Below are 22,277 nucleotides of genomic sequence, written 5' to 3'. Positions count from 1 at the left end.
TTTATACATTTATGTAATGAAAGTAAACAATTGGAAATCAATATTGGTACAGACTAAGTAACTCTGAAAACTGTAATTACTATTTACTGTTGTAAAACCACTATTATTATCACGTTATAAATTGCACACAGCTACTCCATAAATTGGTTTGCATTTCTTTCCTTGTGAGTGCAGTTTTGATTACTACTGCAATCTTCTTGTTATGTATAAATGTAAATAAACAAATAAGCCTTGTGAGCTTAAGAAGGTTGCGTTAGCTTAGCAACCAAGGTTGTGCTCGGGAGATGGATAAGTGCGGGCCGATTTGTAGAGGATCTCTGTAGGATTTACAAAGTGAAAAATATCTTATTTACGGCGTGATTACTGATTATTATAGTAAACAATGTCACATTTTTGGGGGGCGGTACAGGTGGGCATCTGTAATGAAACGAAATTCCTTATTATAATTATTAATTTTTTTGAGGACGCATTAGGAGATGAGAATTATGCGCACGTCTATGAACATAGTGTTCAAAAATCTGCCCCAACTTCAAATATCTTACTTCTGGTACTAAAATACAGTTCCCCTAGCATAAATTAATATAAGTTATATGCCCTTATATTGAGAGTTAAGCAACGCTTTTTAACTGACTGGATCAGGGCAGGACCAACCAAATGAAAAATGGACCTATCAGCACGGTTTAACAGCTTTGTCTTCGAACCGTTTGGCGGTGTTAGTGACTGTCGCACTCAGAACGTAGTTGAGATATCTTTGCCTATAGATTATCTTGATTTTAAGCACTTTGACATAACGTCGAATTAGAAATATTGACAGGAAGTGAATGCAAGACCTTTGTTACCCCTTCATGCTGTGAATTGTGTGAACCGTCTTACTATTCTACAGTTTTCTTACTCAAAGTATGTCAGAATGGTTGCTCGCATAATGGTTAAGTTCACTTGAAGGTCATCTTGACTTTTGTTTGCACCTCGTGACAGTCGCCAGAAGACTGGACAATGTGAATGCTTACCACAAAAAGAAAGCAGACATGACGTATCATTCTTCATGGTTACTCATAGTCTAGAGCTTTATCAGTAACAGACATAAACATCTTTCGACTGTGTTCGCCGACTGAAGCAAGTCGTGATAATTTCTAGAAGAAGAAGAAGAAAGGAAAAAGCTGGTTGCAGTGTGCAATGAAGAAATATTTTCATGCAACGAACTGAGGTTGTAGACTTTTTTTTACCTTGTACTTTTGTGGGAAGTTGCAAAGTACGTATATTCTCGGATTTGTTTCGTAAGATCGGATTGTCTCTGCTTGAACTTTAATGCTTGTCATTCTCTGCTCAGACAGTCAGTCAATTGTGGGCGATATTGATGGTGCAAGGGTTAAACCTGATAGTTCATTTTCAAGGATATGATTGTGCAATTCAGATTACACTTATCATTAGACAGCTGCCCACGTTTGTTTGGTTTACCGCGCAGGACGATTGCAATAGTTTGTACAGTTTAAACCGAAGTTGGCTTTTTGGCGTACTGATATGAAAGCAGGATAATTTTTGTTCTGTCAATGAAAGTCGAAAGGAGGTTTTGTCAGATTTCTGGGGAGAGCAACTTATAGTCATCACTGGATACTTTAAAATACTTCAATCAAACAACTTTCATTTCTGCGCCTGAAGAAGTTCTTGGATCAGAGAGAGCTGGCTTCGCACTGGAATGCCCAAGTTGACAACCTGAATTTTTTAGGAGTTGGCAACCTGAATTTTTATAAGTTTGCAACCTGACTACCGTTGGGATGGCAACGTGACTTCCTTGAAGACGTCAAGAATGAGTCCAGTATTCTCCCTTCGTCCATAGCCTAGGACCAAGTGTCATAGTGAGATAGCCCAAGTCTTAGACTTAGCAGACTAGCATGGACAGATGGCCGGCCATGTAACTGTCTTATTGGCGATTTATTCCCGATTCAGGATTTCCCAACTCAGGAACTATGGGAATTCTAATGAAAACAGTCCCATCTCAGGAACCGGTCTTTACCACTTTGATATTTCAGTCAAATGTTTTCCCAGCTCAGGAAGTCCTACTAATTGTCTCGGGGGAGGATGAATTTGCGTTTGAAATACAAAGTTCGCCCATAAAAAAACGAACTTTTTCTTAGGAAAGAAAACGAGTAATTACCTTCAAATGACATTATCACCTTCAAAATAATCACCAGTGGAGGCAATACACTTTGACCAGCGTTTGTACAGGTCTTGGAAACACTGTTGATAGTCATTGACAGTAAGGGTTCGCAAAACACGCGAAACATTTAATTTAATGTCCGCGACGTCGTCAAATCTTCGCCCTTTTATAGCCATATTAAGCTTGGAAAAAAAGGCAGGCGATAAGTCCGGAGAATATGGAGGGTGATTGATCACTGTCACTGAATGCTTAGCAAGTAATTGTTGTACAGGCAATGCGGTATGAGGCCGAGCTTTATCGTGTAACAGAAACCAAGGCCAGAATCACAGAGGTCCTTCCTAACTCCCTTCATCCTGTTTGAGTCGACCAAGCACTTCCTTGTAATACCACTGATTGAGTGTTTGCTTTTCAGGAACAAATTCATGGTGGATCAGTCGTTGGGAATCATAAAATGCGATCAGCAGCACCTTTGTCTTCGATTTCGACATCCGTGTTTTTTTCTTTACGGCCGAGAACTGTCCTTTCCACTGCACACTCTTGTCTTTTTGTTTCGGGGTCATATTGTAAACACCAGGTTTCATCTCACCATACACTGCCCGTATCATCTGTAACGTTTCGGTAAACGATTTAGCCAATTTGTAACAAAACTTTATGCTGTAACGTTATTCCATCTTGGTGCGCGTATTTTGTACGCCGCCTGCACACGACCTGCATCTGACGCACGCTTGCCCCGATACAGACTGCCTGTAACAGGTTGAAACATGTACTGACGGGAAGATTAGATATAGCTCTTTGCAGTGTTGCCAGAATACAGTAGCTTTTTTTTTTGTTCTTTTCTTTTGACAGTTCGGTTTCTTTATGGGCGGACTGTAGTTGACATTGACATCTGTAATATACTCAAAATATATTAGAGGAAAGAAGAAACTCCCGTAAAGCACAGTGCTTTTCTGCAAATGGATATATAAGGTGTTCTGTATAGGATGCCGAATTAAAAAGAATTAAATAAAAATAGGGAAAATATTATGAAAATAGTTATATTTCACATATATGTAAGCAGTAACACCTCCCATTTACGTATGAAAGACAATGTCAGGCATATGTCCACCCGTACTGAGTCTGCATGCATTTATACGCTCCACAAAATTATTGATAACCCTCTCGCAGATGTCTGTCCCCGATGCCTCCAATCACCCGTATGATTTCCACCTTCAGTTCCAAAAGGGTTCGTGGTTTGTTGGCGTACACCTGTGATTTCACAGACCCCATAAGAAGAAATCACAGGGTGTAAGATCACACTCCACCTGCCAAAACCCACACCACGCAGTCGTTCTCAGAGCATGGATGGATTCACGCTCCTGGATTGAGGATTTTCGGAAGGAAACCACAACAAACGAGTCAAAACAATTGAGGCTACATTAACCGGCATGACAACAGATGCCAACATTGGTAAGTACAGGTCTGCCAACCTCGAAACAAAACAATAGCACTAGATTCAAATTCGGCATCCTATACGGAACACCCTTTAAATGTACGTAGTATGTCAGGTAACGTGCAGTAACGATAAAACACTCTCATAAACCGGTCCTTGTCTCTGCCCCTTCCCTCCCGAGTCAGCGATTCCTGATTTGGGAAGATTCCACTCCAAACATTGCACGTGAAAATTCTAGTTCCTAAATTGAGAAGTTTGTCATCGTTCATGAGTTGGAACGCTCACCCTTGCCTCAAAACTTTGAAGTTAGGTTACAGCTTCCTGGTGAACTCTTACGAAACCTTATTTAGCGCTTCATTCTTCAGCTGCTCGAAATTTCAATGTGAGTGTAATCATTTCTTATCAGCTTTCTCAAGAACGGAAGTTCTTGAGTCTAATGTAATGGATTGGAAAATTTACGTAACGGATATTTATGATGTGGAATGAAGGTTAACTTCTGTGCCTTGTACTCTATATTTATGAACCTTTTTATAACTATAATCCATGTAAAGTAAACGTTATGTAGCAATTAGGTAATGTACGAAAACGTCTCACTTCTTTTAGTCTGTAATACCCAGTTGCTTCATCACACGAAGATTCAACATGAAATAAATAATTCAAATTAAAACTATGGAATTAAAAAGAGTGCAGAGTTGTATGATGAAAATCTTTTGCCAGCGTTTCCAAATAATACTAGTCTAAATTTATTATAATCATTATTATCCTTCGAAATTGCATTAAGAGGTGAGGTAGCTACACTCCTGTTCAGAAAAAGTGACATACTTCCACTGACACTTTATGTGAACAAAAGTGTATAATTTCGCATAATGTGCATGTTTATGACAAACACGCGCAAATATTTACAAAAAAGACAAAGTGAGTTCAAGTTTATGGATTTACCCTCACGTGGCAGTTTTAAGCGGATCACAAAATCTATTATTAACCGAGATAGAGTTTTTTAAAAATATCATTATTGGATGTGTTTCGACTACCAGTACAATATGCTTCCTTCGATATGGCTGAAGCGAAGTATATTAAATTGGAAATAATTACACTACAAATTTCAATGCATGTTTTGTAGTAATATTGTTGTTTGCGTGGTGCAATCTGGTAAATTATCCGGTGATATTGGATGAAACATTAGATGAAGAAGTCAATATTCATTTGATTACCATTCAGGAAGGTATGGGGTTTATTTATTTCATCAGCTTGGCAAATTTGTTGTACACGTTTCCTCTACTAGCATGCTATATCCGCTTGCAATATCCACGTGATCGTGGTGAAAGTTATTGTATGCACGACATCATTGCATGTTCTTTTAACCTTAGTTTTCTTATTGTTCCAAATGTTACAATGTAGTGCAATAATTCAGTCTAGACATGTGATGTCTGTCATGAACAAATGATATGCATTTGAATTTTTAATGATATTCAGTTGGATGCAGTGGTAGTTATTGCTGGCTTTGTCTTGTCTGGTTTTCAATTTACCTCAGCAACCCATATGCCATCTGTAAGCACGTCATTAAATTGTTACAGAAATAATGAAGGTGAGAAAGTATTACAAGAAGTAGGTAGTTTTACATGTTGTTCTAATCTGATTTAGAAAAACAAAACCTACATCAACTCGTAAAAGTGTCTCTCTCCTAAATGTACGGCTAAAGGTGGAATTTATATAGATGGATCCGTCCGAAATACCAAACGGACACGTGACGTCACATGGTGAACCTTATTTTTCTGATGGATAATACTTGTATTATAATGTTGACCGTTTGGGTAAACTTTCCGTATCCTTTAAACGCCTGAAACTCTCTATTTATGTCACTTTTCATATTCCTACTTACGTATTCTGCATTGAGAAACATTGCTGAAGGTGGCATTTCGCTTTTTTCACGGAAATAATCTATATTTTCGACGTAAGTTTTGTTCGTTTCTTTTTCCCTTCGGTAATACGCTAAATGGCGGTCACAGTTTCACTACCGTAGTCAGCATGCAGTGTTTCTACCCCACGAACCATTCATACATAGCCTCACGAACCATTTCCGGTAAGGTTAGGTTAGGTTGGGTCACGTTTAGGTTAGAATAGTTAAAAATTGGTTTAGAAAAAATGCGTAGCCCCACACACCATTCTCGCATAGCCCCACAAACCATTGACACATAGCCCCACGAACCATTTGCGGAAACGTACCTTCTTCAGTTACAAAAACACGTGTTTCGAAACATTGACCGGGGTTACGTCATCACACACAGGCAACATCCGGCTGGAAGGAAATGGATGCAACAGCTTTCGTGCATCGGTCACACATTTATATCGAAAAATACATGATTTACCGGCAAAATTTAATGAACGGTGCGAGAAAACACTTCCCCGAACTTCCACAAGTCTAAAGAAACTGCATTCGGTAAGTAATTTCTCCTGTAAATTTTAAGAAATCCGTTTTCCGGATACGGAAAGTTTACCACAGGTTGTATACACTTACGTTAATGGAAAACTTGAATTTAAAAAATAAACTCCAAAACTGTTTTTTGTGCTGAGGAGTCTACATTGGTCGGAAAATGTGCATTCAACCCGTGGGCCGAGTGGGTTATCACAGCTTGCTACGACACCAAGTGTCCCGAATTCTAATCCCGGCCTTGGCATGGATGTTCTTTGTGAGTGTCCTTCAATTTCATCATATTACTCATCCTCATCGTCGCGAGTAGCCAAAATGGCACAAAGGCGACGCACAATAACAAAAATCAAATCAAAATCTTAGCTCTCCCTGTTCATCCAAATAGCTGAAACATCTCTCTACATGGTAGAAATCATAAACATTTGTTACTTTGAGTGTCAATAATTGCTTCCAAGGACAAGAAAGTATTCATTACATTTGTGTTTGAATTGTTTTTGAATATCCATAAACTAGACAAGAAAAAACAATAAAAACAATAATTAGAAATAAAATCGTGAAGGGTTAAAATTAATTTTACTTTTTCTCTCTGAATAACAAGGAGCAGTTGCCCCCCACCCCCCTAATTTTTGAACCCAATCGCCGTCACTGCCACTAATAAATGTACACAAAAGATTGAATTTCAGGTGTCCACCATTTTGAAGAATCACCAGAAGTTTACTATTATGCCAAAAATCGACTTGTACAACCTGTACTAAGATGCATAAGAAAGATAACGAAATAGAAAGTAATAATGAAATTAAAGAAAGAAATGAGAGGGGAAACAGAGACGAGATAGAGAAAAGAAACAAAAACATGAAAAGCAAGGAAAAAGAGAAAGAATGACCAGGGTAACAGAACCACATCACACCAATATGGCGTCAATACTGAAATTATTTTTTCTAGTTATCCACGAATTGCACGGAAAGTTGTTTTTTTCCTTTCTTTTGCAAGCAATGAACATTGTTTCAAGTGGAATTTTCCATTTCAGGATATGATTCAGCAGTGTTGATGACAGTTCTTTCATCCCCATTCTTTTCGGAGGCGTACAATAAAATTGGGGCGTGTTAAGTCTATTAACCAATTCGCGAACCTGTCGAAAAGCAGTAGTCTGTGGCATGCTCTGTTGGCTCAACCTTCAGGGATCTTTAGCCACGCGTTTTGACATGTGAAGAAGGTCTACACTTAAAACTTCAGGTAGTGGCACGTGCCAGTTAGGTCGAGCGGATGAAAGAAAAGATAAAAGAGGCTTTGTAGAGTCTTACCATCTCGACAAAAACTGCCCTTGTACAATTTTGTTCCAGGAATGTGTTGGTAGAGGCGACATTTTCAGCCCTTGCGCTGTTTTTTGGTGCGGTTACCGAATACTGATGCACATATCTGATATCGTCATGCACCAGGCTGGGTTTCTCAAGACCAGTATGAGCGGTACACCTGTTCCGCGAAGCCCGACTCGAATTCTAGACAGGGCGGGCAAGGTCGCTATGAAAACTCCTCCCTCTTCGTGTAACCTGGCGGTGGGAGTGGAGGGTCTGCCTCCAGGTTTCTTCATGCCCCCTCCCTCCGCTTTACTTGCCTTCCTCGATGGCTCGGCCTTCTTTGGAGATTTATTGTGAGCTACTGTGTTGCAGTACTTTTTTAAGTGATGACCTTCGCCTGATTTCCCCCTCTTTCTAATCCCATCGTCTGGTGCATTTCGTATGTGGGCTGGTATTGCTCAATCCTTCCACGAGCTCTGCTACTTTTTGACGTTTTAACCAACGCCCCTAGTTGATATTTTCCTTATTTGATTAATTCGTTGCTCTTTGATCCAACTTTCCTGCTTCAGGTACGAGGAAACTTGTCCAGGACAAGAGTATTGAGCACTGTTTATTTCCTTGCAATATTTTGCTGCAATTGGGCATTGTCCATTGTATAGTCATTAGCACGATTCGATAGTCTTCAGAATTCGATAGATCGAAAAGTAATTTTAGAATGAGCAAAACTAAACTAAAGATCACTAAAGTGGATGTCAACATAGGAACCGATCGCTTCGATCTTTCCCGGAAATTTCAGTGAGTTGGCTTTCCACCCCTCGCATGGATTGCACGCTAGTACAGCTAGACAATTTACTATTTTTCTCCACAGAGCGTCCACTTGAATGGGTGTCAGGGTTTCTGACTGTCACGCGGGAAATCCGGGAGTAGGAATTCAGGCCATATCCCTGTTAAGACAGCTCACTCAATAGGAACTTGGGGGCAACCCTGGGGAGGTAAAGGCGACTGGAGCGTGTTGCTGATCACCCTTACCTCCATACTCCTCTCTGAGTCTCCATGTATGTTATTGGACAGCACTGAAAGGGTCTATTCTTTGCAGAGTTGCTGTAAAACAACTTCATTTTCACCCAACAGATATCCAGGTCTCTGAGCTTATAAAAATACCGATCAGTATGTTAATTACTCAAACTCAACATAGTGTAAATAATGCAGTGTTATTAACTTTTGTAGACAGCCACAAAGTAAATTAAATTAAATTTTTAATTAAACGATTCCACTCTTATGCTTTCATCCTTGGAGTGACATATATCATATGATCATTATTTTATTAACAAAATAAACATTGAAGTGAATGAAGCTTATTTTTTAAACAAATTGTTTACACTTTTTTGTTTGTTTGTTTGTTTCACACTTTCTGGTCTTTGCTAACTTCTGTGGTTAGTTGATCCAACTTTAAACTGTTGATCCAGTACCGATTAGCATATATGAACATAAAGCGCACTTTTTACTTTTTAAAAAATATATATATATAAAGAGAAGAAAAGAAAAACCTCCGCTGTTAGTGTGTGTCGTTTTCAAGTATGTGATCACAAGTTTCAATCGCGGATATAGTATGTGATGTATGTATGGAATTCATGTTTAATTCAAGAATTTAGTTTTGTTGTTTTTAGTATATTTTCTTTGTAATTCAATAGGTTATATTATTAATCCATAAGATAATGCAAAACGAACGGGTATTTCCATATGCGTGACCAACCCTCCCTACCTATGCTAACAAAAATATGTTAGTGACGTCACTGGTTCCGACCAGCCTCAGAACGTTTTGGGCTTTCAGTAAACATAAGAATGCAGAAATTCTTAGCAGAGCCCTTGATTCTAGAACGAACGTCCACTTTTTTGGTTGGTTTCCATCGGGGCCGCTGCCACATTAACCAGGCAAAAGCTGTGTAAAGAGATGAAATTTGACATGAGGTTTAAAATGAGCGAGTGATCTTTTACGTAAAGGCAGGTTTACCAACTTTTATAGAATTAAATTCCGGGAGATTTCTTTGCAGCCTTCAAACCCTTTAGATTAAAATGTTCTCTAAGAATAATATCATGAATATCAGCTGTTGTCTGGCGACTGTGAAACAAGATTGAATCAACTTGATGAAAACAACCTACAGCAACCACAATTTGTAATACTTCCATTTCTTTTCTTGCAACTCCGAACTGGCCATGACAACAACACGAACATTGAAACGCACTTCATTGCACTGTAACATACTATGAACCATATGTGTATAATGAAGTAAAATTGTATGGAGGGAAATAGAGAAGTCTCGAGGCTTTGACGGAACAATGCATTTGTTTTGTTTTGGCTCACCAATGTGTTTAAACTTTCTACTTCTCCCTCCTTCCCACTTTCTTAAACCATGACTCATTTTTCATGATTACGAGTCTTCAAAAATTATTGTGAGGTTTAAGTGTTTAGTTTGCAATAACATTTCTTCGATCGGCAAATGCATGCCAAAGGAAAATAAAAAGATAATAATTAAAACATATAACAATACTAAACCTCGTCATTCCTGGAGATAACAAAGTTTGTCCGGGAGAGTGAGTTCGAGTCCCAGTTTCAGAAATTTGAAAACTTCCTCCTGAATCCATTTATCCTTTCAATAAAGTAGAATGTGAAAGAATTTAGTTCCATCTTGTTCCCAACACTGCTTTTGTGGTTCATTTTTCCTTTCCGTTTTTCTATTGGTTTACTGCTTAATTGAAATGTATATTTTTCTTTTTTCTTTATTGGTTGTGTACATAATCCATGCACCAGTTAACTATTTAACAATTTACAATATATACATGCATATAATAGTATTTATATACACACATTACTTTCATAATAAATAACTAAACCATTTCATAACACATTATTTTCAACTTGCTGAAATATTTTGTTAAGAATATTGATTACCGAGGATGAAGGAGTAGTCAGTAAACAAGGTAGTGTCAGTGTCGCTTGATATCCACTCTTGTACAAGTCCTGTAAAAATTGTTCTATGTGTGTTTCACGAAGTTTGCACCGAAATATAATGTGGGTTGGAGTTGCAATATATTCACGAACAGATTGGTGAAAGCACTAAGTTTATTTTGTAAATGTGAGCTGGAGCGATAGTATGATTCGACTCCATTATAATCACAAAGTCACAGAATATAAACTGTTAAGTCAACTCCGGCCGGGACCATTTAGCCATCTTTATACTTCTTAACATTTAATTGAACGAAGATTGTCAGTTTTCAGGTAGGGTGTCAACTGACTGTCGAGTGCAATTGGCTTTGATACGTTCGTTCTTTTCTCACCGTATTGCAAGTGCAGAAGAGCTTTGAAGGGTGCAAATTCGCAGTAGACATTGCAACGTCGGAATATTGCAATGAGCTGCATTTGAAAGCTGTTTCGTGCATGCTGGTGGTCGGGCAACATGGAACCTGGTGCATCCGGTTGGGTGGCAATCGAGGTGCAAATTGCAGAAAGCCTAGCACGAGGTTTGGCAAGGAGTACTGGTATTCATATAACTGCCCGTGCTTCAAAACAGCTGTGGCCTGTGCTCTACGTTGCCCTTGCATACTGTTGTTCGCACGATTTCACGACATGCGTCACTCCAGATTTGTATTCCTGAGGTTGGCAAAGTTCTACGCAGTTCCATTCATCGCCGTCGTTATTTTACTGGCTCACACCGCGTATTTTTGCGATTTCTAGCCAAAGTTGCTGAGTTCAGGTACTATTGCATGCGGTTCCAATACGTTGATTAATATCTTTCACTTTCTTCAAAATACTTTTCATTGACTTCTTATTGAATGCTGTTGCCCATTTTGTTTTATGATATTACAATTTTGCAAGGTATTTTAAACTTAATTTGTCTAAATAGTTGTGAGGGTTATGAGTGTTCCATTCAGCCACTTTCCTCCGAGATGTCTCTTACTGATATGTAATTAAATTAATTGTAGTTAACTATCATTTTAAGAATGTGATCACGAGAATCAATAATATAATAGCAGGCAGTAATATATATTTACAGCAAACTAAGGTGTCTTCTTCTACAGCATATCTTTGGATGACATCAATGAAACTTTGTGTGTGTTCCTTAACGACACCTTTTCCCAAGCTTGAAGCGTATCTTCATTCATTCTATTAGCACTTATCAAAACAGATGATAATTTAAATTCGTTCATTATTTTGACTTAATTATAAAGAGGACCGAGTCTCTGCTTATTACTACGGAAAAGCCAGAAAAGATACGTTCAACGTTAAAGTAAATTAAACAAAGCCAAAGTTAACAAGGTTCAAAATGTCTTAGCTATTGTCCGAATGCTCTGCCAAGTTACTGAAATTTTCGGGGGGCGTCTTTTTTAATTTCCGGATGGGATTGCTCCCTGGGCCACCCTCCGAGTTGGGGAAGATACTGGCTTCGGGGACCGCCTACAGAATCAGGGACCCTACATAAGTTGCGTTTTAAAACTGTTTCTATGTAGTTTCCAGAACGTAATGTTTTTACATGTAAAAAGAAAATAAAATCCATCAGGAATTCTAAAGGCAATAAATGACAATGATATCGCCAAGAGCACAGGAAAGGGGGATACCGCCTACATTTTTGGAGGGGGTAAAGTACCCTAAATTACTCGATTCTACTTGTACCCCTTGTAAAAAACATAAAAGCGCTTTCTCGCTATCAAAACCACTTCGTATACCTAATAGTTTCTGTGAAAAAGGGACATGAATTTACTACAATTAGGCTAACATTATCTATGTAGGCAACTACTCTTAAGGCACCCCGAACTAAATGAGCCTGCGCAGGCGTATGAGCTTAGAATAATGTTATTGTAATATCTGCGTTACCCCCCCCCCCCCGACACACACACACACACACATACACACACCACTGGTTCACACATATGCACTTATATTAATTGACGCCAAATAAACCTTTACTTAAAGCGTACTATCATCTTTCCTTCTCATCTAAATGTTCATAAACTTACAAGCCTAAGAAAAAGGTGTCCAAGTAAGTATTGAACATAGGCAATGCTGTGCAAACTATTGATCGGAGCATAGTGTACACAAAATGTTTATTCGTGCACAACGGGACATCTGAGATATTGACATCTTCTGTGATGGTGAGGTCTTGCACATATCCCTGTTTTCGAAATAAGACCCAAAAAATGGTTCCAAACGTTTGTTCAGTACGGCCGGGTGGAAATATTTGCTTCGAAAGTTGGCAACGCTGCTCTCTATTATGTGTATGCAGCATAACTTTGCAGATTACGGAAAAAGAAGTACGTACGAATGAATCCCCCCTCCCCAGATGGATGAGAGAAATTCTCCCCGTAGGTTGAACTGAAATCTCTCTCTCTCTCTCTCGCTCTCTGTCTCTCACCAATTGTACCCAGCCTGAACACGCCCAGTCGAGAGATGGGTCTGAACTGACCTAGCCCCAAGCTCGACGATCGATTTTGTCTCTTACTTTTAGCACACACTATTGAGCTCCGTTCCGCCCTTCGACTTGTGACGTCACAAAACTTTCAGCGTGTTAATGCTTAAACTTAACATGCCTAACCTACCTTCGAATGCATTTGATCCTGACGTCAGAAGACTGAGGGCGGGGCTTGTGTCGGGTAAGGTGTGCGATCAGTTACACCCATCGATTTTATCCACTGGCTGTTCGGTCTGGAGCTACGTTGCCACGTTTGCCTCTGTTTCAATGTATGCCAGGCTTTGTTTCCGATGCATGCATCGCGACGTTGAACGGACGAAAAAAAAGTGTACGCTCTTGCACGGAATCGAAATTACTTGCACGTCTGGGTGCAAGGACAAACACAGCTGTTACGTTATTCGACAAAACTAGTGTGTGTAATCACTCTTTGACTGGACAGAAATGTGCCAGAAGTGCAGATTTTCCCAGACGAGCTCCGTTCATAAATTCACGACTGTAACCTTTCAAAGAAATGTTCCATTTGTTGGGATATTTTTGAAGGTTGGCAGGAAACTTGGAAGTAACGCAGTGAGATCTACAAGTATTGCTCGGCAAATTGTCCATGACTACTTTCATTAATTTCTCTTTCTCTGTTAGTTTTTAAGGAATGAATTTTTACTTAATGTTGGTGCAGGGGTTGCCAGCAGCCTATTTCGCGTTTTGTTCGAATTCTTGAAGCTCTCATTAGCATGAAATAAAGAGTAATCTTGGTGATGGACAATTTGCTTGGTAATACTCATGGATCCCACTGTACAGTTACCCCTATATTCTTCTTACATGTTCTCTTTCGTGTTGGTATTCATGTTCGGTACAGCGGGATGTATAAATATTACTTACACCCTGTGCGTTTCTAAGAAATGCACTGATGCTGGTGCTCTCGGCAAATTGACCATGACTATGGATTTTTACTCATGCTGATGCAGAAGTTGTCATTTCGTTTAGCGCTTTGTTTCAGTTCTTGAAGTGAAGCTCTCATTGGGTAAAACAAAACGTATTAACATTGTGATGGACAATTTGCTTGATAATACTTATGCATCCAACCCTACTTAAATTCTTGAAACTCACATGCGTAAAACAAAGTGAATTAATATACTAATGGACAATTTTGCTAATAACGTTTATGCATCCTATCAAAACTAAGCAACTTTCTCTCACTTCTAATACTTGATGTCATTATTGGCACGAAGATTCAAATAGGTTGTAATGTTCTGAACGTCACATTACAATTGTACAGTAGGATCCATGAGTAATTGTCAATGACTATTTTCATTAATTTTTCTCTTACAACCTGTGTGTTTTTAAGCGATGGATTTGTATGTATGCTGGTGCAGAAGTTGTCAACAGCCTGTTTTAAGTTTTCCTTTAATTCTTGAAGCTCTTATTGGGTCAAATAAAGTGCACGAACATGGTTATGGACAATTTGCACGGTAATACTCATGGATCCCACTATATACTGCACACTTTTGGAATCTCGAATTCGTTCATTTCTTATTTTGTAAACTGTTTAGTGTGACAGACAACCAGTATCAGAAGGACAAGTGGATAGACTAACCTGTAGATATTATTATTCAACCGAATAGAAAGTGTAGAGCGGTGGTAATGCTGGAAACTATTTTCTTTATAAAGCAAATGTGAAATGCAGCCTTGTTTTTCCTGCTGACAGCCTTCGTCCTCCAATGAAAGAGGCAACTTCCAATTTGCAGTTATGTAAGCAGATTCCCGTGTTACCCTCCCCCTCTCCAGTAATCTGTTTCTTCACCGCCGATAGCGAGACAGATAATTGCATTGAATCATAGGTACTTAAGTATATTACTCACCTTTGATGTTTCGTAGGATCAAATATCGCTTCAGACAGTCCGGATTGAGGCGATACATGCTATGGTATCTTTAACTAAGGCTACGGACGCTCCTTTTGGTTTTTAATCACCCGTTGTGGTTAACCTAAGTGTACAAATTAGCCAATCAATAATAAGGACCTAGGATAATGTCTGTAAATTTTGCCTAGACGACATTCCCGCTATTTCCTCTCGTACTCCTTAAGTGTTCAGAACCTCCATATACACCAGAGTTAGTTGGGTTGCATATCATACAGGATATCATTCAATTTTTGCGATGTTAGTTTTCCAAAATGGATAATCCTCCTCTCCAAACGTCGGTCATGTTTTAATTTGAAAAAAAATGTTTTATTAAAGTATAACAAACTTCTTTGTCGAATACGTCATTATGAAGACGTATCCACTAAATATTGTGTCAAGATCCATACGTTTTTTACATCTGTAAAATGGGAACAAACTGGAAATATCTAAATGAACCTCTAATGTACCACTATTTCCTTCAGCTATCGTATTAAATGTTGTCGAGAGGAAATATTATTCTGTAAGCAGCTTTTAACTGCAAGTACATCAATAAGTGATAACACGCTTTCTTTGTTACAGAAATATTGTGATTATATTATTTTGTCTTCGTAAAACTAAATAGTATATTTTTTAATTCCTTGTCTGTCTACTTGCTGGTATTTGTTTCATGTTTTGAGCATGGCTTTCCCTTACAGGTTTCAACCATGAACATTATGACATTAAACACCTAATGTATCTACGTCACATTCAACCCCAGTGATGATAAATATTACGTAAGTAGAAAAGTGTACTTGTTTTTTTTGCAAGAAACCTGGTAAGTAGGGATTAGATTAACAACCTTAAATCCTTCTTCAAACTTAAAATTTAAATTCTGCATAATAACACTTAAAAAGTAATGGAAATCCTTTGATCAAGGTTGTGTGCATACAGGATAGTTCTTCAAACGCTTTGCGTGCGCTCGAAAATTCTCGATGGTTGTCGTTTGTGACGTAGCTTCCATGTAATTCTTTTTCAAGTTAGAAACATCAGTTCTGTAGTATATTTTAATTATCGGCTCTTAAGAGATAAATTGCAGTTATCTGGGATATGTGTTACGTATTAATGTTAGCCCTGAATTTATAATAAGTTTACATATTGTTTTCAATGACATAATAAATATAATTGTTTGAGAAGAGGAGCATTTGACACCCTTCTACACAGAGGGTCTGGGTCAAATTTCATGAATATCGACTTAGGTCTAACATAAACTCCGCCATTTCTCACAAGCAAATGACCTTTCATTCTCCTCTATAGACTCACACGTTTGTGTACATCTTGGTCATGCATCTGGGATCGTCGGACACTTTTCTGTGTACGGGAATTTTCATAATATCAGCTGGTGGAGGCCATCATAAATTTGCATAAAACAATATTCTGAAATGACTATAATTCAATGCTGGGCGAATGGTAACTGCATGAAAGTGTTGAAAATACGAAATGCGTATGATGCTAAGGTATCTAACTGCGTTTTGTTTAAAATTCTCTACGAACATTGCATAAATTTCAACTTTATGCTGAATGAAAATAATTTATATATCCGTAGGTTGATTTAAAATGAATAAGGTTTCGCAGAAGCATCTTTCTTGTAAATCAAGATTGAATTATATCTAAACCAGTATCAATGTTGCAAAATCCTATTATGTGAGGTGTATATAAGAACTCCATTTAATTAGCAACATTTCGGGAACCATATGATTCAGTTTTTTCAGTTTCATAGTCGTGTAGTTTATCATCTTGTCAACATTCGTTTCTATAAGGGATATCCATGTTGATTACCAAAATGGGTACATATTTTTATAAATTTTGAACTTACGTGTGAAAACCAGAAAGTGCTGCTCCTACCTCAGAAAGCAAAAGGTTAATATCAGTTATATATTCATGACAGAGTGCTTGCTAGCTAACACTTGATAGTGTTTCGAATCCTAAGTTATACTGTAGTCAAGTTCTGATTAAGGCCAGGACGGCCGTATGAGGCAAGGAGAAATGCATTAGGTTTATGGGACCATTATTTTATTCGTTCTCTCGGGAATATCAACATCCAATGTCGTAGAAAAGTACATGGACGGAAAAGGACACGTTGAACTATGTCATAGTAGAAGGAAAAGTCGAAACTCGCATTTGATTAGATGTAATTTGAAGTTGAAGTTAATTTCCCATAAGGAATACATGGGATTCTGTAAATATTTATTAATCATATTTTTCAAACATCGTGTCTAGCTTACTAATCAACTTGAAAAACAGTTTTCCACTTGCAACATGGAGAGAAATTCATATTCTCTTGCATACTAAATCCTTTTTTTAATAGCAGTGCCCAAGCCGACGATATTGAAATAAATGCACAACTAGAGCGTAATTGTCCCTCCTCGCCTTAACCTAATCATAAAAGTGTACATAACGTTTTTAAACATCTCGATTGATTTTAAACCAAGTCTCCCCCTATCAGTGGCATCGTGTGTTTTGAAGATTCGCTTGTAATTAGAAGCAAGATAGCCAGCTCATGTCAAACGATAAATTGCTACGGAGACCTAGACCTGCATGTGTTCTTGAAGGTTTATATCACGTTGCAAGCTGCAGCAAACTTTGAGTCGTTCGACCCTTTTTTTCGTTCTTGTAGGACGAAAAGGACATTGGGTAGCAAGAGAAGAAACAATGTACGTGAAACAGACGGATGTAATTACAGAGCGTGTGTCGCATTGTTACAATAATTACATCCTTCCCCGCACACGAGAATATCCAGCGCATTGGTCTGTTCCTGTTTGTTCGTAGCATTGGCGTGACGAAACCTAGACGGGGAGCGATCGAAGCGCCAGTTGTCTCGGCTCGGCGACGGCCAGAATGAACGAAGCAGACAGTGCGGGAAGTGGGGCAGGCGCACTCTTGGGCTAGACTGAAATCGTCTGATGGACCAGACATCCAGACATTTTTACGTAAGGCAACGGGAGGGAAGGTACGTACGTACGGAAAGCAAGAGGTGGGGGAGAGAACGAGATGAGAAGGAAAAAATATACACCGGCATGACACGAAACAGTGTTTGGTGCCCTAACAAGCACTGTTTTTACACTGATTTATTACGAAATGAACTCTCTTCGATGCACAAAAAACGCTGTTCGTGACTTCCAAGTTCCGAATAATTATAAAAAACGTGTAAAAAAGGGTGTCGGTAGGAGATTGTTAGTTCATATTTCATAAATTAAGCGTTGCCTTGTTTTATTCTGGTTCTGGTATGCGTGTATTAGTCTTCGAATCTCTTGAAATTCAGAATTGCCAGTGTGCAGTACTTTTAATTTCAGTTGACGTAACATTATCGTTTTATCGTAATATACAAATAACTTACGATTTTTATATACATGCTCTTTGTTTTCTTTGATGAAAAATCCTGCAAGGGGATAATTTCATCATAACTTTGTTTTTGTGTCAAGTAGCACCATACACGTACAGCAACTGTTAGTACACACTTGTACTTTAAATATTTTCTTTCGTGTTCGTTTTCTTGTCCATATAAACAGTCTTCGAGAGCATAAGCATGTAGATTGTATAATATTATGTACATGTATTTAGACGAGGCCCCGAAGAGTAAGTATAGCGGCGGGTTCATATTGGTAATTTCTATCAGCAATATTGAAAATTGAACCCATTTGCGTAAAAGGTTTTGCCGCCTAAGTATTTCCATACCTGATTTACTCATTGATTATAACGTCGGCATCTAAATCTACAGTATCATATCCAGAAATTAGTACGAATTAGTTGGAACATTTTTTGCTTCGACATGGATATTTGTATCATCAGCGTATTGTGTTTTTCCGACTACATCGCCAGAGTGCAGTGCACCGAATAAACTAGTGGTTTCTTGTTAAGTTTACATGTCATGGATATGATTATGATACAATGATGTGATAATATTTGACGTTTAAACAGAAATCATGAACTGTACAAGAGATGACCTTAAACTAAAAGCAATGAGCTTCAATGTCGTGTCGTTTATTTATTTTTGCTCTCATACACGGTGTGTGTGTTATTTAATTTGTCAAAAATAAGGGATGAATTTACATGCAAGCTCATTATTTATAGGTAAAAACCCGATCGCACGATGCCCCATGCTTATATCACTTCCCCTCATATCCCCCTTCCCCCCCTCGCAGACGAAATGACTCCGCCCTCCTCGGCTGACGCGCCGAGGTAGGTAGAATTGTGCTGTTCAGTTGCCCGGCAGGGCTGGTACGAAACGGTAGTGCGAGAAAAGAGAAGGATACGGAGTACGGTCTCTCTCTCCCAGCCGCACTTTCTTTTTTTTTTTACTGGGGGGTGGAAAAAAAAGTGTGTGGATAGCATCCCTTGCGTGTGATGAACATCGCGATGTGGTGATCCCAAAGGCGACGAATGAGGCCACTCACCGGCTTGGCCTCAGTGACTGAAGGTGTGTGTAATCCTGGAACCCGGCGAAAACACCGGTGTTTGCGAACATCAGCTACGTTTAAGAGTATCCTGTGTTAATAACCATTCCTTTTTTTTAAATCGATTCTCTAGCATCGGCAGAGAGTTTAAAAAATATAGTAGGAATGTGAAGGAAATCACGAGGATTCCACATATTATCTTTTTGTTTATTTATTCCTATTATTTGCTTTTTGTTTGTTTTTTTGTTCATTTCGGTATTGGTGCTTGTGTGCATAGCAAGAAGATAGTGTGAAGGAAAATTTCTACTCCGACAATCATCGCCTCATGTGAGAAACAGCAAGATGTCAGCTCAACATCGCCACTATGCTAGATGCAACCAATGCGACAGAATTTGCTAGCTACAGTAACTACGGAACCACATCCCTCACGACGGCCCATCCGAATCACGGTATTGCTTCAGTCTTTATTGTGATTTCTGTGTGCGTTCTTTTAGTATTTCATGTAGCCCTACTGCGAGCTGTAATCAGTGGAATTAGCGCAAATTATTCAACCATTGCAACCACCAAACCCGAAACCATTACCACCAGTTCAATCATCCCACAATATCCTCATCTTCAAATTGAACATTACGGAGAGCCACACAAAACGGGGCCTAGCAATGGACACACTGGGTCCCCGACCAATCCTGTGCCGCCAACTCCGCTTGCTATGGAAGCACGTAAGTACAAAAAAACATATCTTAAGAAAAAATAGAGAGAAATGTTTTTTCTGTTTGTTCTTTTCTTCTTCTTAATGCCCCATCTGGGTGACGTCAGGAATCTCCTCATCCAATCTTAGCTTCTGCAAGATCTGTTGGGTTCTAAACACGTGCTCTTTCTCTCTCCCCGCGTCTTCTTCTAACGTAGTCTCTCCAAGATATGTGTCAGAAGCTATCCGACATCCGAGTCTATTTTCGTGTTTGTTCTGTTGCCCGGGCACGTTTGCTCTCTGATTCAACCCGCTTCTGTTAGCTTCACAAAGCTACCCGTACAAACTATGAACTAGAAAGCTTGGTGAAAAAGAACCATCGAGCATTTATCGTTGCTAATATCCAAAATTAGCATAGTCCGCCACTGCTTCTCTCGCAAAATCAATCATATTTTGATTTACGCACGGCGAGAAGTTGCTGTATTGATCGAAAACATACCTTTTCTAGACTTAATCCACAACAGTTTGTGAAGTAATTGATTATTATTCTCATTCCATCACGTATTGATGTACAATTTGCAGGGTTGATATACTTTCACCTACAAACATCTCATTCCTTGACATTCCTCTGCTGATGTACACTTTGCAGTGCAGATTTGTTTAAAATTATGGAAGTGATTGCAAGCAATCCACGAGCGTTGTGGAAGTTTGCTGCCCCTCAGACTTATTGATTTTCAAACCTATCAGAACAGCAGTTATGCTTTAAATTGCAAGACTGGTATGTACACTTTAACCCTTGCACTTATTTACAGAATGGTCACAAAAACGTGTTATTCATATTCCCAGATTGTAGCTGCAGTGAAAAGGTATCGTATCGTAATCTTTCCATGCGTCAGTGTTTTGTTTTCGGAATGCCAGCTGTATTTAGGCTGCGACGTTCTCTGTGTAGTGGAAACGTCTGGAGATAGAAAGGAGAGGGGAGGATTTTTAAGGTCGTTGCCCAGTGCTTTGTGCCACAATCAAGGCTGCGGCTGTCTAAGATTTGCCTCCGAGGCTAACATGTTGTTCGTCGGCCGCCGAACCAAACTATACGCGCTGTTTTGGCTGCACGTACAGTCAGCCAGACGTGAACAGTTGAATAACACATTATTATTATTATTATTAGCCCGAGACGCGGCCCAGTCAGGAACGACATAACATGATGGCGCGTTTGATGTCGATGACTTTTGAAACTGTTCATGTCCTTTTTCTTATGTACCTTTTTTGTAGTTGCGTGTTTACACACAGATAAACGGAAGGGCCAACATTGCTTAAGGGAATAATGCTTCTCTCAACACGCTTTAGAAAAGCATTCGTACCCGTTTGTTGCACCGCATATATATTTTGTATGATAAAGTCTAGCATGATCGCGATAGAAAATGAAAGTACGAAGTTTCGTTCCAATTCTGTTCAGATGGAAATTTTAAGTCTTAAAATTTCATTGGTCTGAATAACTAACGTTCAAACATAACTTAGAAGCTTGTGATATTAGAAAAAAGTTCAAATAATGTTCGGAGACTTTGAAATTCGACCCAGAATAGTATTGGGTTGAAAGTTCTGACATTAATGAATTAGTCATCCTCAAATATGATTAACGCACTGTTGTTTACAGTACAAGAGTTAAATAAAGTGTTTTATTTGACCCGATCAGCTATTAACGTAAGATAATCTAAAGCACGAAGTTTAGAAGGGGACTACTCAGATGAATGTGAAGTTGCGATCCGTGATAGAAGCATATTTGAATGGTTCATTATCTATTAATTGATCTCTTACATGACGTAGCACTTGCAAAACGTGGGGCATACCCATCGAACATCTTGTTCTATTCTCTGTCATGAATCCTGAGTCTTAAATTGAAGTGCAGTTTTGGTCTGCCCAGTATTTCGGAACAATTTACGGTTCTGTCATTCCAGTCCAGGGAACGGTCGGCCCATTCCTTCATCCAGACATGACGCCAGACGTTGGTGAAACACTAGAATTCTCTTCACGAGTTTTCGCTTGGGGGAGAGCAGTCTCGTTGACTGGTCGTTGTACGTGACGAATCAGTTCTTCCGACTGTCCATACTTTCGTACTGTTTCCGTTCTTAAAGTTCTACATTTGGCCTGCTAATGTTCAAAACGAGATCGACATTTCACGGTAGCTATTTTACTGACGACAAAATCCAAGTAGGTATACTTAGAGCAGTGGGGGATTGTATCGAGATGTGATCTGTCTCTTCAAGATCTATATGCATCCCTCTGGTTGGGAGATTACGTCAGTGTTTCGATAAATGTTTTTAGTTTGTTCTTCCTTTTTAACGTGTTGTGTTTGTAACCTCGCATTTTTAACCTTTCTCGAGGGGCTTTTAACACTCAAGTAAGGCTTTTAGATAAGGGCATATTCCCCCGTACACATTAAGGGTGCAAAATGGCCATATGTGCCGACGCATGCAACAATTTTACTTCAATCAATC

At 38.9% G+C, this 22,277-nt stretch overlaps 1 protein-coding gene across 5 annotated transcripts in view; it reads left to right on the top strand.

Annotated features, from left to right (window-relative positions):
* The window catches only part of LOC146004782 (uncharacterized), a 336,182-nt gene that overhangs the window by 115,936 nt on the left and 197,969 nt on the right, over positions 1 to 22,277 (top strand). For 2 of the 5 annotated variants that reach the window (XM_083143805.1, XM_083143806.1), the window contains exon 3: positions 15,363 to 15,440. The exons of 1 other annotated variant lie outside the window; for it this stretch is intronic. Coding sequence is in view for 2 of the 4 variants with exons in the window: in XM_083143801.1 (XP_082999927.1) it covers positions 19,462 to 19,816 (355 nt within the window). In the remaining 2 variants the exon portion in view is untranslated. Of the gene's footprint in view, positions 1 to 15,362; positions 15,441 to 18,916; positions 19,817 to 22,277 lie in introns of those variants that run through there. 2 more of the 5 variants (XM_083143802.1, XM_083143801.1) reach the window with 2 other exon arrangements.

This window comes from Lepisma saccharinum, chromosome 22 (genome assembly GCF_977018435.1).
Source record: "Lepisma saccharinum chromosome 22, izLepSacc3.1, whole genome shotgun sequence".
Taxonomy (NCBI): Eukaryota; Metazoa; Arthropoda; class Insecta; order Zygentoma; family Lepismatidae; genus Lepisma; species Lepisma saccharinum.
Note: the sequence above shows the minus strand (reverse complement) of the source record. Positions and strands in the feature narration are given on the sequence as shown.